This window comes from Anser cygnoides, chromosome 12 (assembly GCF_040182565.1).
Source record: "Anser cygnoides isolate HZ-2024a breed goose chromosome 12, Taihu_goose_T2T_genome, whole genome shotgun sequence".
NCBI lineage: Eukaryota > Metazoa > Chordata > Aves > Anseriformes > Anatidae > Anser > Anser cygnoides.
Genome location: NC_089884.1, coordinates 502,030 through 515,220, shown reverse-complemented (window position 1 = coordinate 515,220; position 13,191 = coordinate 502,030). Strand labels below are relative to the sequence as shown.

The 13,191-nt window shown below is 50.4% G+C and overlaps 1 protein-coding gene across 5 annotated transcripts in view; it reads left to right on the top strand.

The window, feature by feature from the left end:
• The window catches only part of ZFHX3 (zinc finger homeobox 3), a 543,893-nt gene that overhangs the window by 500,500 nt on the left and 30,202 nt on the right, over positions 1 to 13,191 (top strand). For 3 of the 5 annotated variants that reach the window (XM_067004579.1, XM_067004580.1, XM_067004578.1), the window contains one exon: positions 6,005 to 6,112. The exons of 1 other annotated variant lie outside the window; for it this stretch is intronic. In XM_067004579.1, the coding sequence (XP_066860680.1) occupies positions 6,005 to 6,112 (108 nt within the window). The remainder of the gene's footprint in view (positions 1 to 6,004; positions 6,113 to 13,191) is intronic. One more of the 5 variants, XM_067004581.1, reaches the window with a different exon arrangement.

Below are 13,191 nucleotides of genomic sequence, written 5' to 3'. Positions count from 1 at the left end.
CACCCAGCAGGAGTGGAGACAGATGTGCGCACCACGGCTGAAGCACAGGTTTGGCTGTGGCCATGGGGTAGCACCAGCCTCCTCCGAGCACGCCGCAGGACGTCTGTAAGCGGTGTCTGCTTAAGCAAGGGAGCCGTCACCTTGCTCACTCGGTGCTGAAGCAGCCAGTCAGCCAGGCTCCAGGGAATCGTGCGTCCTTGTGCCCCAGTTGTTCCCTCTGTTCCAGGATCTGTGTTTGCTCTCCGCCCCCAGTGCATGGACTCGGTGCGGCACGGGACCAACGCCCCCCAGCCCCCTCCCCAGCTGCACAGCGCCACAGCCACTCCAGCCGGGAGCGGGCAACCCTCTCAGCACTGGTGCCAAAGTCCTGCGTGGTCGCAGTCCGGGGCAGCTGAGCGAAAGGCGCTGTTAGAAGAGCAGGCGCTGTGCCCGGCAGCACCGGCACAGCCCAGGGGCAGCCGAGCTCCTCGTGGGCTTTCCGGAGTGCAGGCAGAGGGCATCCACCCTAGGGGCTCCTGACACATCTTCAGAAGGACCTGGACCACAGCACATCTCCCTGGGCTCTTGGACCTCACCTTTAAATAGGTTTAGAGTAGCTGAACGCCTGAGCTATGCCAGGCCTGCCCCGGGGTGCGTTGCTGCGACCTCCCCGCAGCAGGGGTACGCTGCACACGGGTGGCTGTAGAGCCGGCTGCGTGCGGGCCATCGCTGTCACCGCTCCCTGCCAGGGTCAGCCTGCAAAAGTCAGCCAGGTCTCAATCCTGCCTTTCCTTTTTTGGTCTCTTGTCCCAAAAAGAGGAGCATCAGAAATTCTTTTTGTTTCAAAGGAGAGACCCTGTGTACAATTAAAACTTGTTTCTGGTAAACCTCATTCCAGGAAAGATGAGCTTTTAACAAAAGGCTTTTGACAGCTGCAGGGTATTTCATTTTTTTAATGCCGAATGAAAAATCAATACATTTTTCTAGGTTATACATATTCAGAACAGGCTTGATATTTCCATTATAATGGAAAATGGGTGTCTGCACATCTCGCCTGTCAGAGCTGCACCACCGCATTTTCCAAGCCACTGCTAAATATTTCAAACCTGATTTGATTGTGGTTCGTGACAGCTAATGTTTCTCAGCTCTTGAGCCTGCCGGAGGGTGGGGAGGCAAATGCGTGCCCTTTCTCTCCCATCCCTATGTTTCTGCCACCCCTGAAATGCCCCTTATCCCTTTAGATAAGAGATCTGGGGTTGTTAAGGAAAACACGGCAGAGGGAGGGAGAGGTGGGAGGTCTCAGGCTGTTCAGCCTGGCTGGGACCCAGTCAGCATTTGCCAAGTTCTCCACACCCACAAACTTTCTCAGCTTGGGAGGAGGCAGGAGTGCGGCGCTGCGATCCCGTGTGGTGGTGTGCAGGGGTCTGGGTGCGTTCTCAGTGCCTGACTGAGCTCAGAGATCCCAGCGTTCACGGACGTCAGAAGATGCCCATGATTTTCCAGACTCCTCTCCCCCTCTTCTTCGCTCTCCCCTCCTTCCCTTAGTGACTGGTTTAATTTTAAATTAAAAGGAAATGCCGCTGTCTAAAATGATTTATTCACAAAGGAAGAAAAGACTCTTCCTAGGAATTTGCATGGGGTAGGTTCTGTATGATGGAAGAACAGTCTCCTCAGCCCTCCAGGTGCCCCGTACTTACAGATGCTCACTCTTGGTGTTGACTGATGCTGGAGGGCTGGAAAATTCCTTTAAGAAAATTTATGAATAAAGCATCACGTGCCTTGTGGATGACACCGGCACAGTGACCCATGGCCAGGTTGTAACATTTGTATTTCAATGCGACACGATCCCCCTCATGCAAATCCCATAGCAACAGCTCTTGTGCCTGCCCTGGTGAGTTGCTCGCAGAGAATGAAGTCCACTTACCCTCCATGAACTCATAAATCATGTGTAGCTGGAGTTTATGGAAAACAGGGATACCAATCTAGCCCCTACATCCTCTGTGCATGGGCTGGAATAGCATCTCTGGCCTTCCAGAAACCCTCCCAGGTCAGGAGTCAGCCCCACTGCCTCCTACAAAGCATCGTTCACGAAGGACCTCCAGCCCTCTGCATTCAGTGCCCCCACCAGGCTCTAAGTCCTGGTCAGTCTTTGACAGGCAGAGACTCCAGTATGCTTCTGAAATGCTGCGGGGATATTGCACCCCCTGGGTACCAGCTCAGTCCGGGATGCTTTGTAGGACATACTATGAGTTTGAGTACTTTTTTAATCACGAAGTGACTGGTGGAGTCGTTGTCAATCTCCTTAAGCAAAACAGAGTCAAGCTGCAAGGTGAATCAGTCCTAACAAGCAGTGTTTGCAGCCTCAGGCTGGTGTGGTCAAAGAGTAACAAAAGAATCACAGTTATCTGGAAATAAATTTCCATCTCTTGCTGACCATTCGGCCTTCAGGAGTTGGCCACGAGGTATTCTTGCTGCTCAGCTGAAGGAGTGTCCTACGGGGCTCTTCAGACATAGGTAAAAGACTCAAGCTCTGCTTGCGTGCGGCATGGGAACAATGTGCTATGTGGCTTTGCAGACGATTAAAACAGAAACATGGAGCTCAAAAACTCTGTGTTACATGCACAGTGGATCAGGGAGAAAATCAGACCTTTCCCTGCCAGATGTGCTGCTGGCCTTGTCCTCTCAGAAATACACCCCTAAGAAACGCAGGTGCAGTTCGCATGTGTTTGCTACCCAGACCTGCTGCCCGCTCGTAGCAGTGGTGCTGGAGCTGCCACTGAACTCAGCAGCTGCGGAGCTGTCAGCGGGGAGAGACCGTGGTTGCGTGGGCACATACCTTTCAGGAGCACGAGTCCTGCTGCACTTTATGTCCAGTGTTGGAGGATCTCATCGTTAAAAGCTGGGTCAGATCACGTGCTCGCACATCGTGTGCAGGCTCCTGGAGGCTGGTTCCCAGCGGCTCAGCGGAGAAAAGCCCTCTGCAGCGTATGTAGCTGGCTGAGGAGTGGTGTGGTGCAGGACTCTATCCCGACCATCCCTGGAGCCAGTTCACACAGTGATGGCTGCGAGACAAGTTAGGCTGAGCATAGCGAACAAAACTGGATCCAGCCATCCAAACGGCTGCTGGAAGAGGATCACGAGGCAGCCAGCAGTTAACACTTCCCCTGCCCCAAGGCTCCGCGCCAGGCAGCTGCGTCTCCGGGGCTGGCTGCGGGAGCCCCCGGCTGGGCCAGGGTCAGGAGCAAGGGAAGAGAATCGTGGTTGTCCTCAGCAAGGGCCTGGCAGCGAGGAGCCAAGTAGCAGCGGTGCGCAGAGCTTTCCCTCCCGATACGGGGCCTGAACAAGCCTCCCGGGGCAGATTCATCTTGTGCTCCGTTCCCCTCCCGTTCTGCTTTAAAAAAACACTCTTCAGAAAAAATGTGCTTAGACCAGAGGGGGGAGGAAGAGCTTTTGGAGCATGCATGTGCTTTCTTGCGGCCCGCCTGCCCAGAGCAGAGGTATTTGAGCCAAGGAGGCAGGTTTCATCCCTGGGGAGGACCACGGGCTCAGCGAGCGCTTGGTGCAGGTGGCTGCGCTGAGGGCCGGCGGGTCCGGCAGGCTGTGCCTGTGGACGAGAGGGCTGCACGCCGAGCAGGGCAGAAGGATTTGCCATTTGTAGCCTTGTTTTTTAATCATTTTCTATCTTTATTGGTATTCATAGCTCACATTTTTCCGGTTACTGTCAGCCTGGGCTTTCATCCATTCCAAGGAGCTATTTTTTCCCCTTGTTGATGATGATGATGGTATAAAGACAGATGGTGTAACTGCCTTTGAATGTCCTATTTTATTTCCCTCGAACCAGACAGCGCACTTGAAGACGTGTATTATTTCCACATGCTCAGGTTAGAGCCCAGACAGCGTCTGAGCCGGGCAGGCAGCGCGCCGTCCCCGTCCTCCCATGCCGATGCTGACACCTCCGGGTCGCAGCCGGGAGTGCGGCCGCGCCGGGCGCCCTTTGTTGTCCCGGGGGGGAGCCGGGCCGGGGGGGAGCCGGGCCGGGGGGGGAGCCGGGCCGGGGGGGGAGCCGGGCCGGGGGGGAAGCCGGGCCGGGGGGGAAGCCGGGCCGGGGGGGAAGCCGGGCCGGGGGGGAAGCCGGGCCGGGGGGGAAGCCGGGCCGGGGGGGAGCCGGGCCGGGGGGGAAGCCGGGCCGGGGGGGAAGCCGGGCCGGGGGGGAAGCCGGGCCGGGGGGGAGCCGGGCCGGGGGGGGAGCCGGGCCGGGGGGGGAGCCGGGCCGGGGGGGGAGCCGGGCCGGGGGGGGAGCCGGGCCGGGGGGGGAGCCGGGCCGGGGGGGGAGCCGGGCCGGGGGGGAGCCGGGCCGGGGGGGAGCCGGGCCGGGGGGGAGCCGGGCCGGGGGGGAGCCCCCCCCCCGCCTGCCCCGCGCCCGGGGCTCGGACAGAGTCGCAGCAGCTCGGGACGAAGGTTTTTTAATCGGAGCGGCTGAAGCCTGCTTGTCGTGGCAGCTGCCTCGCCCCGCGTCCAGCACTCGGAGGGCAGCGGGGTTGGGTTGGGGGCTGTTTTTCCGCAAAGTAGGGGGGTTGAAATTGGAGTGTTAACTTCTGAAATGTGAATCCAACTGATGGTTTCACAGCCCTTTTCTCCAGCAAACTCGACTTCATCTCATGAGGTAGACTGCTCATCTCACCTTTGCATCAATAATTTGTATTGTTCTGCGTGTTAGATGTCATTCCCTAGAGTTGCCACCCATCACGCTTCTTAGTCTGGGGTCCTGCTTTCCCAGCAGAAGACCATTGGGATCCCTGCAGCTCTCAAGAGCTTTTAGCTGTTTAAAAAGTGAAAGGGGTAGAGTATAAATCGCTGCTGATCTCTGATGCTTTTGCAAGTTCCTCCCTCATTTAAGTTTCCACATTCTCAAAGTGCACTGCTGAGTATCTGCAGTCTCCTAATATATGGTTTTAATCGGGATTTCTAGCCCTGTCTTTGTTAGGAGTAGGCTTGGGGGCAGGGGGGGAAGTGTTTTAACTAGTTACATAGTTCAGATAAAACCTTACGATAGCCTTGGATATAGCGTGACCAGATAATGCAAGTTAAAATTATGAACTGTCCTGCCTAAAAGAGGATATAATGACTTAAAAGTACCCTTTCTTCCCACTGTTGATGTAGCCCCCGTCAATTACATGGTAGCTGTCGAGCTGCTTGCACTATACATAAATACCCAAGATATTACATGATAATGCAGTTGTTATACCCTAGTGGAAGAGGTCTGGCAGCTACAGCTGTCTCACTACCAGTATCCTACCTAACGAGGGTGCCTGTGCATGGAGCTGCACCGAGCCATGTCGACATGCCCCGAGCAGCCGCGGCCGCAGCACACCAGTGCTTTTGTTAACGGCTGGGGCAGTGGCACTTTGTGTTTTGTTCCAAGCTTCCAGCACTTCACTTCAGCACTGAGTATATTTTTTTCCTTCACGCTTTTGCAGTGGTACTGATAGCACGTGTGCTCAAACTCTTCCCGTGGCTGGGATGAAAATAAGACACCCCAGCATCTTCCTCCCATGCCTTGTGAGCCGTGTTGCTTCTGCGGTGATTGTGGGGGTCTCGGTGGTCAGGTTCAGCGCTGTGCTGTGCTGTTTGGTCCAAAGAGCTTGAGCTGGGGATGAGGGGAAGGATGAGCCCGAAGGTGCTGTAGGCACCATTCGGACCTCGACACTTCTCTAATCCATAGCATGGCTGGGTAGATCCTTCTTGCACCTGGCAATTATTTTGCTGTACCTTATGCTGCAGGGGACATTGGTATGAGTGGCAGAGGTAGGTCAGGATCTTCACTTCATCTCTCAGTTTTTTCGTCCGTAGTTTCCCTCTTAACCAGCTAGTAGGTAGTCGTCAGGAGAATGCTGGATGACATCAATACCTGAAGCTCAACGCTTGTGCTCCAGCTTTGGCTGTTGCTCCGTTCCTCAATGGCAGTTACTTGCTCTTCCGTTTTGACTTTTTTTTAATGTTACTCTTTCTGCTTCTTGTTTCTCAGAAGAAGCCATTGAAGATGTGGAAGGGCCCAATGAAACAGCCGTTGATGCTGAAGAGCCTGCCAAGGAGCAAGAGAGCGGAGGAGACAAGGACCAGAGTAAATGGACAGGTGGGTTTTGGTCCCTCTTTCACTTTCAATCCAAGAAAAGAAGATGGGAAGTTGCAGAGCAGTAGTCTGCAGAAATCTTTCCTTAAATGACCATGCTACTTAGTGCTGTCAGTATGACATACGTGATGCCCTCTGCGAAGTCTTGGGACGTAGCTCCGTGACACACTCAGGTAGTTTGAGCCATAGTGGCTCGGGCATCCCCGCTGCCAGCCCCAGTCAGAGCTCGCCTGTACTCACGTGGCGCTGGACCTGAAGCGGGCAGTAGGAATCTGCAGCTGGGAGTGGAGCAGGGAGAAAGGGACTGCCCCTGTTGGCAGCAGACAGCGCTTAGGCTGGATTAAATGTATGTCATGAAACCCCACCCTGTTGTTAAGACTTAAGAGATTGTTAGTCTGCTTCTCTCCATCATAGTCCTAGCTCTGGTAGCAAGGTTTTGATGCTGAAAAGACGAGCAGAGAGACAGATTGTGCTTGAGCTCTGCCAACTGCTTGCTTTCTGCTGGAATCATGACAACCTGAAACTGAAATTGCAGATGCTCAATAATCCTTATGTTGTTTTAGAGAAATCTGAAAGGTTTCCCTTCGCAAAATCCTGGCAAACATTTCGCTGCAGTTTTGAGATACTCCGTTGCTCTGTCTTTCCCAGAAGATAGTTGCTATCTTGCAGAGGTGAAGGGGAGATTTTTTTTTAATATTCCTTGCCTTTGAGCAGAAAAGAAGCTTCAAGGTCGTCCTCCTCTGGTGAGGGCCATTCTCCTCCCTAGCTGATACATTCTGGCTGTTTCAGTGGTGCAGAAATGGAAGCACTGGTGGCAGTAGTCATTTTGGTTGACCCAGGACTGAGCAGTTCTGACTGCTCTTTTCTTTTTCAGCCTGGTAGCCAAGTAGGTTTGCAGACTTGTGATGTTTGGTACAAGGCCTCTCTTAACCTGCACAGAGACCCTTCTTCCAGTCAGCGTTCTCTTGCCATGTTTGTGGTTGCTCCTTCGCGAGCCACAGCCAAACAGACACTTCAGCTTGCACAGTCTTCAGAAGAATGAAATGTGCTATTTCACCTTAATACAGTTTTAATCTTGAGCATTAGAAGATGTGTCAAAACTGGTGAAGAGAGCAGGCTGTGCTTTAATAATTGTTGAAGTTCAGGTTCTCAGTCTAGATGGCACTCGCTGAGGTTGCTCTTTCTGTCGTTCCCCACCACAGACCCATTCTTCAACCCAGAGATGCAAACTTTACTTGGCTGTAGGTGATTTTTAGTTTCTTGTTGTGTGGGATTGTGTAATTCTAAGTAAAAGCACACTTTGTGACGTGCCACAGAAAGAAGCAAGTATCGTATGTTTATTAAATCTCTTACAGGGTAAGTAGGGCTCTTAGTCCAAATCTGAAGCACTTACAAAAGCTGATCTATGTGAAAGGATTATTCTTACATGTGAAAATCATGTAAGGAAAAATGAAAACTTATTTTATAAACACCACTTCATCCAGAAAATCTATATTTGAACGTCTTATTTCTTCCTCCTGCCTGTGAAATTTATAGCTCATTTTTGGAGTTTGTCAGTCAAATGGCAGATAAGAAATGGACAGCTTCACACAATGGAAAATGTAGCCTATGCTGCTGTGTTTGTAAGCCTACAGAGCTCTGGACAGTGTCCAGAGCCATTGCAAGTCCAAAGCGTACAGCCTCAGCAGGGTTTATGCACATGGTTTTGTTTAATTCAGGTCCTGCTTTCAAATACGTAACAACACTAGCCCTGAAATTGAACGCAAAAGAATTTCTGAAATTGTTTATGTCCAGTGATTTTGAAAACAGCTACCACACCTCAGTCTTGCATTGTTTCTGCTTTCAAGCTCCTGTAGCACATGGCCATGTTGTCCTGTCCTCGTGGACCTCAGACATGAAAGGGAACGGAAACTAGGTCAGGTTAGTCATGACAACCACAGAACAGCGTCCACATGTACAGGAATATCAAAATGCCATGGCACACGTTGAGATGTAACCAGGGAGGAAAATAGGGAATATCAAGGAAACACTCAAATGCTGCCTTGCTGTAAGAAGAGACTGCAAGGAAGGAGTTAGTCTGCAGCTCAGCAGAGTTGGAAGGCTATCAACCATGATGTCAAGAAAACTGAAGAACATCCCTCCTTCTTTGCATTCATTCTGACTAAATGGGCTGACTGCGTGAGGGACCCGAGCAGCCGTGTTGGTGACACTGTGGGGAGAGCTTGTCCTCCAGCTGCGAAGGAAGAGGTTGCAAAGTGTTTTTGACTTCAGATAAATGTTTTCATATCAGTGACCTGCTGCTTCATACTCGAGTGTTTTGAGGAAGCCGCTAAAACAACCCCGGATCTGTCAGCTGCTCTCGCCTGTGAATGCACAGAAAACGGGGGAGGTACCGTGAGGGGACAGACACGGTACTTATCTTTAAATAGAGGAGTGGCTGGGGAACCGCACACCTGCCAGCTTCATTTGCCCCAGATTTTCCTGGGAATTGACCAAACAACTGTTTGTAAGTACTGACTGGAAGATAATGAGATGAGTAACAGTCGACACAGATTTGTCAGGAGCAAATCATGTCAACACGACCCAATTTCCTTCTGTGTGAAGAAGGCCTTAGTGCAGTCAGCATCTTCTATCTTCTCCTTAGGAAGGAGTCTGGAACTCTGAGGAGTCTGGAACTGCTGTTCAGGACATTCTCAAAAAGAAGCTGAAGTATTATGCTGTAGATAAAAATATTACAAAATAGCTGCATTTCATCAGCGCTGGAAAGCTTCCTCTGGAGGACTGTGCCCACTTCTGAGCTCGGGGTGTCAAGAAAGTTGAGGAGCAATTTCAGAAAACCCGAACAGCATGAATTAAGACCATAGTCTGCATAACTTCATCTGCGAGGAGAAAGTGGAATAAACAGGCTTATTTGACCCAAAAAGACAAGACCAAAGGGGAGGACGAGATAAGTCTTCTTGTGCATAAAATGCTTCTGAAAGGAAGGAAATAATTTGTTTTCCATGTTCGGGATATAGACAACAAAAAGTAATGGCCTTAAACCGAAGGGAGAAGGGCTGAGGTTGGATAATACTTTTAAAAAATCTGGTACAGTTTGTGAAGCACTGGAGTAGATTTTCTGGGAAGGTTCCTCAGAGGTCTTTCAAGAAGATTAGACGAGCTGCTGCCAGGAATGAAGTAGGCACAGTTTATCCTGCTTTGGTTGGGCTGGCCGACCTTTTGAGGTGCCTTTGAGCACTGCAGTTCTGTCAAAGTGGGAGATAGGTGAGAAAGAAGTGCAGGCTCAAAGCCAATAAATAGTGTGTTGAAGTGGAGGTTGATAGACCTGTTTTCTGTTCATCGTGCAGCAATTTGATCATTACGTTCCTTAGCAATTTACTCACCTTTTGTGCCTCAGTTTCTTAACTGCGGACAGCGTGATCATTTTTCCACTTTTTTAGTGAGATCTCTATCAAAATGGTTTGTATGTCTGCCCAAGCTCCTTTGGCACAGACGAGCGAGTGATGAGTCAGGTTTGTTTGACTGCTTTACAGTACATACATATGTATGTGGCAGGCTCTACTGGTAGTGGTGTTTGCACTGAAAGGAAAAACCTCTGCTTTCATTGTAAATTTGCCAAAATGTTTCAGCTGCAAAATAAATTCATCAATTCATTTTTGTACTTATTTTAGAACAGAATATTCTTAAGCAAAAACATTTTTAGGTAATATTTTCCATTAAATTGTACATGAGGAAAATGCCATCTCAGATACGAATTCTTTTTACTAGATTCTCACATACATCTCCGTAGCTCCTGAAAGAGTTGGCCAAAGTGCAGTGCAGATTGATTTCAGGAGTGCACATGCTGCCTGTGTTCCCTTGAACTTGTAACAGGCAGCAGCAGTGCTTCATGGAAACTAAAACTGTTACGTGCCTCCTGAAGTACTCCATATAGAAAAAATGGCTTATGTTTCCTGTTTCTGGACAGACCTGTTTGCTCTCTCTTTTCTCTCTCTCCCGTAGTGGGATTAAGCAGTTTCTTAGCACAGTGCAGTGCAGCCCCCTCGCTCCTCAGGCTGCTTTCCTCCTTCTGCTCAAGGAACCTGCCCACCTCAGTGCTGGAGCTGAGGGATGCTCTTTGTAGTGGCTGAGCTTTCAAAATTATCTCATCATGACTAACATGCAATTTATTGCAAGCAAGCCAGCAAAGATGAAAGAAATCGTGGCTATTCCTGACTCCATTTTAAAATCAAAATGTAAATGATCAGTATTCAATGCATCGGTTTCCAGCTGAAGCCTGAATCAGACCAGTGTAGATGAGTGTGAGACTTTTAAGATTTAGGGTGAGGCTTATATGTGTTTTTAACTAGCGAGAAGCACTTCAATCTGCAGTGACCCAGCTATGAAAGAGACTTTCTTAATGCACTCTCATTTGTATAGATGTAGAATATCAGATTTTTTTCCTCAAATAAACAAGAAACAAACTCTACTTAAAATATGGATTGAAATGAAATATTTCTGGAGGACTAGCCTGAAGGGCTTTTATTTTTTTTAATGATTTTTTTTTTTTAATCCATGATGCTCACCTAACACAGAGCAATTAGTGCAATGGAGCGTCCCTGATTCGAATCCGTGGTAGATTGCTATTAAAGGAGGTATTAATGGGCTGCCGAGAGCTGGGAAATTGTTGCAGAAAAGTGTGTTTATGGAGTATGGTGCTGGCAGGCATGATTTCAATCGGATTTGACATGTTTAACATAAATGTATACTGCACAGCTCCTGCAGTTTATGAATAATTCCTACAGGCCCACTGCCTTTCTAATTACTGAAATTGAAAAAAACAGGTCAGGCACATCCTGACGGAAATGTATTACTGCCCCTCCCCCCATACTCTTTGGGGGGGGGGGTGTTTGTTTTTCTTTTTTTTTAATATATGGCTTTTTTTGAGCACTTAATGGCTGGAATGTTCAGTAGGACCAGAGCAAAGAAAAGGAAGAGAGCCGGGGGGACGGAGCAGGGGGACGTGATGGAGTATCTCTCGACCCTGGTTTGTGTGTACAGGAAACCTAAAATGGGGATGGGGAGACTCAAAGTAATTGTGATTTTTCCTGAGGATTTACAAAGCACAAATGGCTCCTGTGTGCTAGCTCAGACTGAGGAAAAGTGTCCAGGCCTGGTGTCTCAGTGTCGGGGCACGTTTGGAAACTGTCCCCAAGGCACGTGGGTAGGGTTCAGACCCGGGCAGCCCTCGGCTCTAGCAGTGCCAGCAGATGCTGTTTTTCTGATCTTTTTATGGAAGCAGAGGCGAGGTGATGGCTCAGTGGTGGCTCTGCCCTGCGGCACCAGCAGTGCCCCGTATTTCTGGCAGGTCAGTGGCCCACATCAGAGACAGGAGCACCCTGAAGGCACGTCCGGCCCTGCCGCGGGGCCAGGCATGGGGATGCTCTGCAACGCCTGGTGGCTGGGGCCAGCCTCGGCCCCCGCGCGTCCCTTGTGCCGTCCTGGCGTAGCACAGCACAGCGGGGCATGGCACAGGAGGGCACGGCGTGGCACAGTACGGCACAGCACAGCACAGCACAAGAAGGCATGGCATGGCACAGCACGGTGTGTGCAGGGGCACCCACCTCGCTGGCACTGCACGCCCCGGCCACGTGCCTCTGAGCTCTGGGTGAGCTGAGCCACAGGTAGTGGAGTTTGTGCAGTAACGCCCAGGGGAGGAGGAAAGGGGTGAGCCGGGTGCCTGGCTCTGGCAGGCGCCACTAAGGCTCGGCTGCCTCATGTGCCTCCGCCCTGGCTGTGCCCCGGTCTTGCTCCACCAGGCAGCATTCACACCTTGCTCCAGGGGATGGCCGTGCCGGGAGCTGCTGTGCTTTGCCACCCGCATGGCATCTTTCATTCTACCTCTCAATCAGCATTATCATTTTTGTGCCTCTTTTGAACTTTCTCTTTGTGTTTATACTAGCAAAGTATGGCTACTTAAAAAATAACAAGCAGCAAAATTACCAATCTGGTACTAGTGGAACAGAGAGTGGCTTCTAGCTGGGACAAATGGTGCATCTTGACCCTAAAAGTGAGCTGGCCCCCTTTGCTTGCAGGTCCCCTGCAGGCTCACAGCTGCCTTTGCCAGTTGTTAATCCTGAAAGCACATCCACGTGTGTTTACCACTGCAAAGCATGGTTGCTCCTTTCCCAGCAGTGACAGAACGTAGTAAAACCTGCTCATGCTACAGCCCACACTTTCTTGGATCTGAGCACAGATGAGGGAGCACTAAGGGGCCATCTCGGCAGTGCCGATGGATGAATGGTTCTGCTGTTTTCCGAAGCTGCTGTGTCGTAGAGGGGCCTTTCGAAGCACTGCCATAAACAGGGCTCAGAGGATGCACTGTCTGTGCCTCCTCTTTCTCCTTCCCACTTTGCTTTGCTGTTTTCATATACTTCTGGTGTATGTTCTTCAGCAACTGGAGTCTGTGCCAGCGTCGCTGGAGCCTCCACTCTGTGTTCACACTCTTTCCTCACTGGTAGTTCCTGCTCACCGCAGTAACTGTGCTGCCTGACAGTGCTGTTCATCCCTTCCTTGCTGCTTTTAAGGAGTTAGTAAAATTACTGTTGTTTGTACCATCTCCCAAGCTCAACACGTTGATTCTATTAAATTAGTTGATATGGACTCACATGGTAGGTTAGTTGGAATATTTATTCAATTGAATTGCACAGTAATATTCACACAGATTGATAGCTGGTTCAAGAACCATAAAAATCAGTAAATATGAAAGATTATCTCTTGTTTCCTGTGTAATTTAAAACAAACAAACAAACATGATTTCCCACAGTTCTAAGCCTGTAGTCTTTGACATCATTCCTGGAAGAAAAGGTTCAGTGTTTTAGGGTACCACTTTGCAAACGTGGGGTCTTGCTGTGCGTGAGGTAGGGTGATTTCCTACGAACTGTGTCTTTTCTCCTGCCCTGTGCAAGTGTCTGTGAAACTCATGATGGCAGAGGGAGCTGTCAGTCCTGCAGAGCTCTGGGCCAGGTCTTTTCTTTCTGGCACGTTCGCTGGAGCATTTTGCTGCTGGTGTGTCCAAGTCAGCCACTGCTCTGGTCATTACC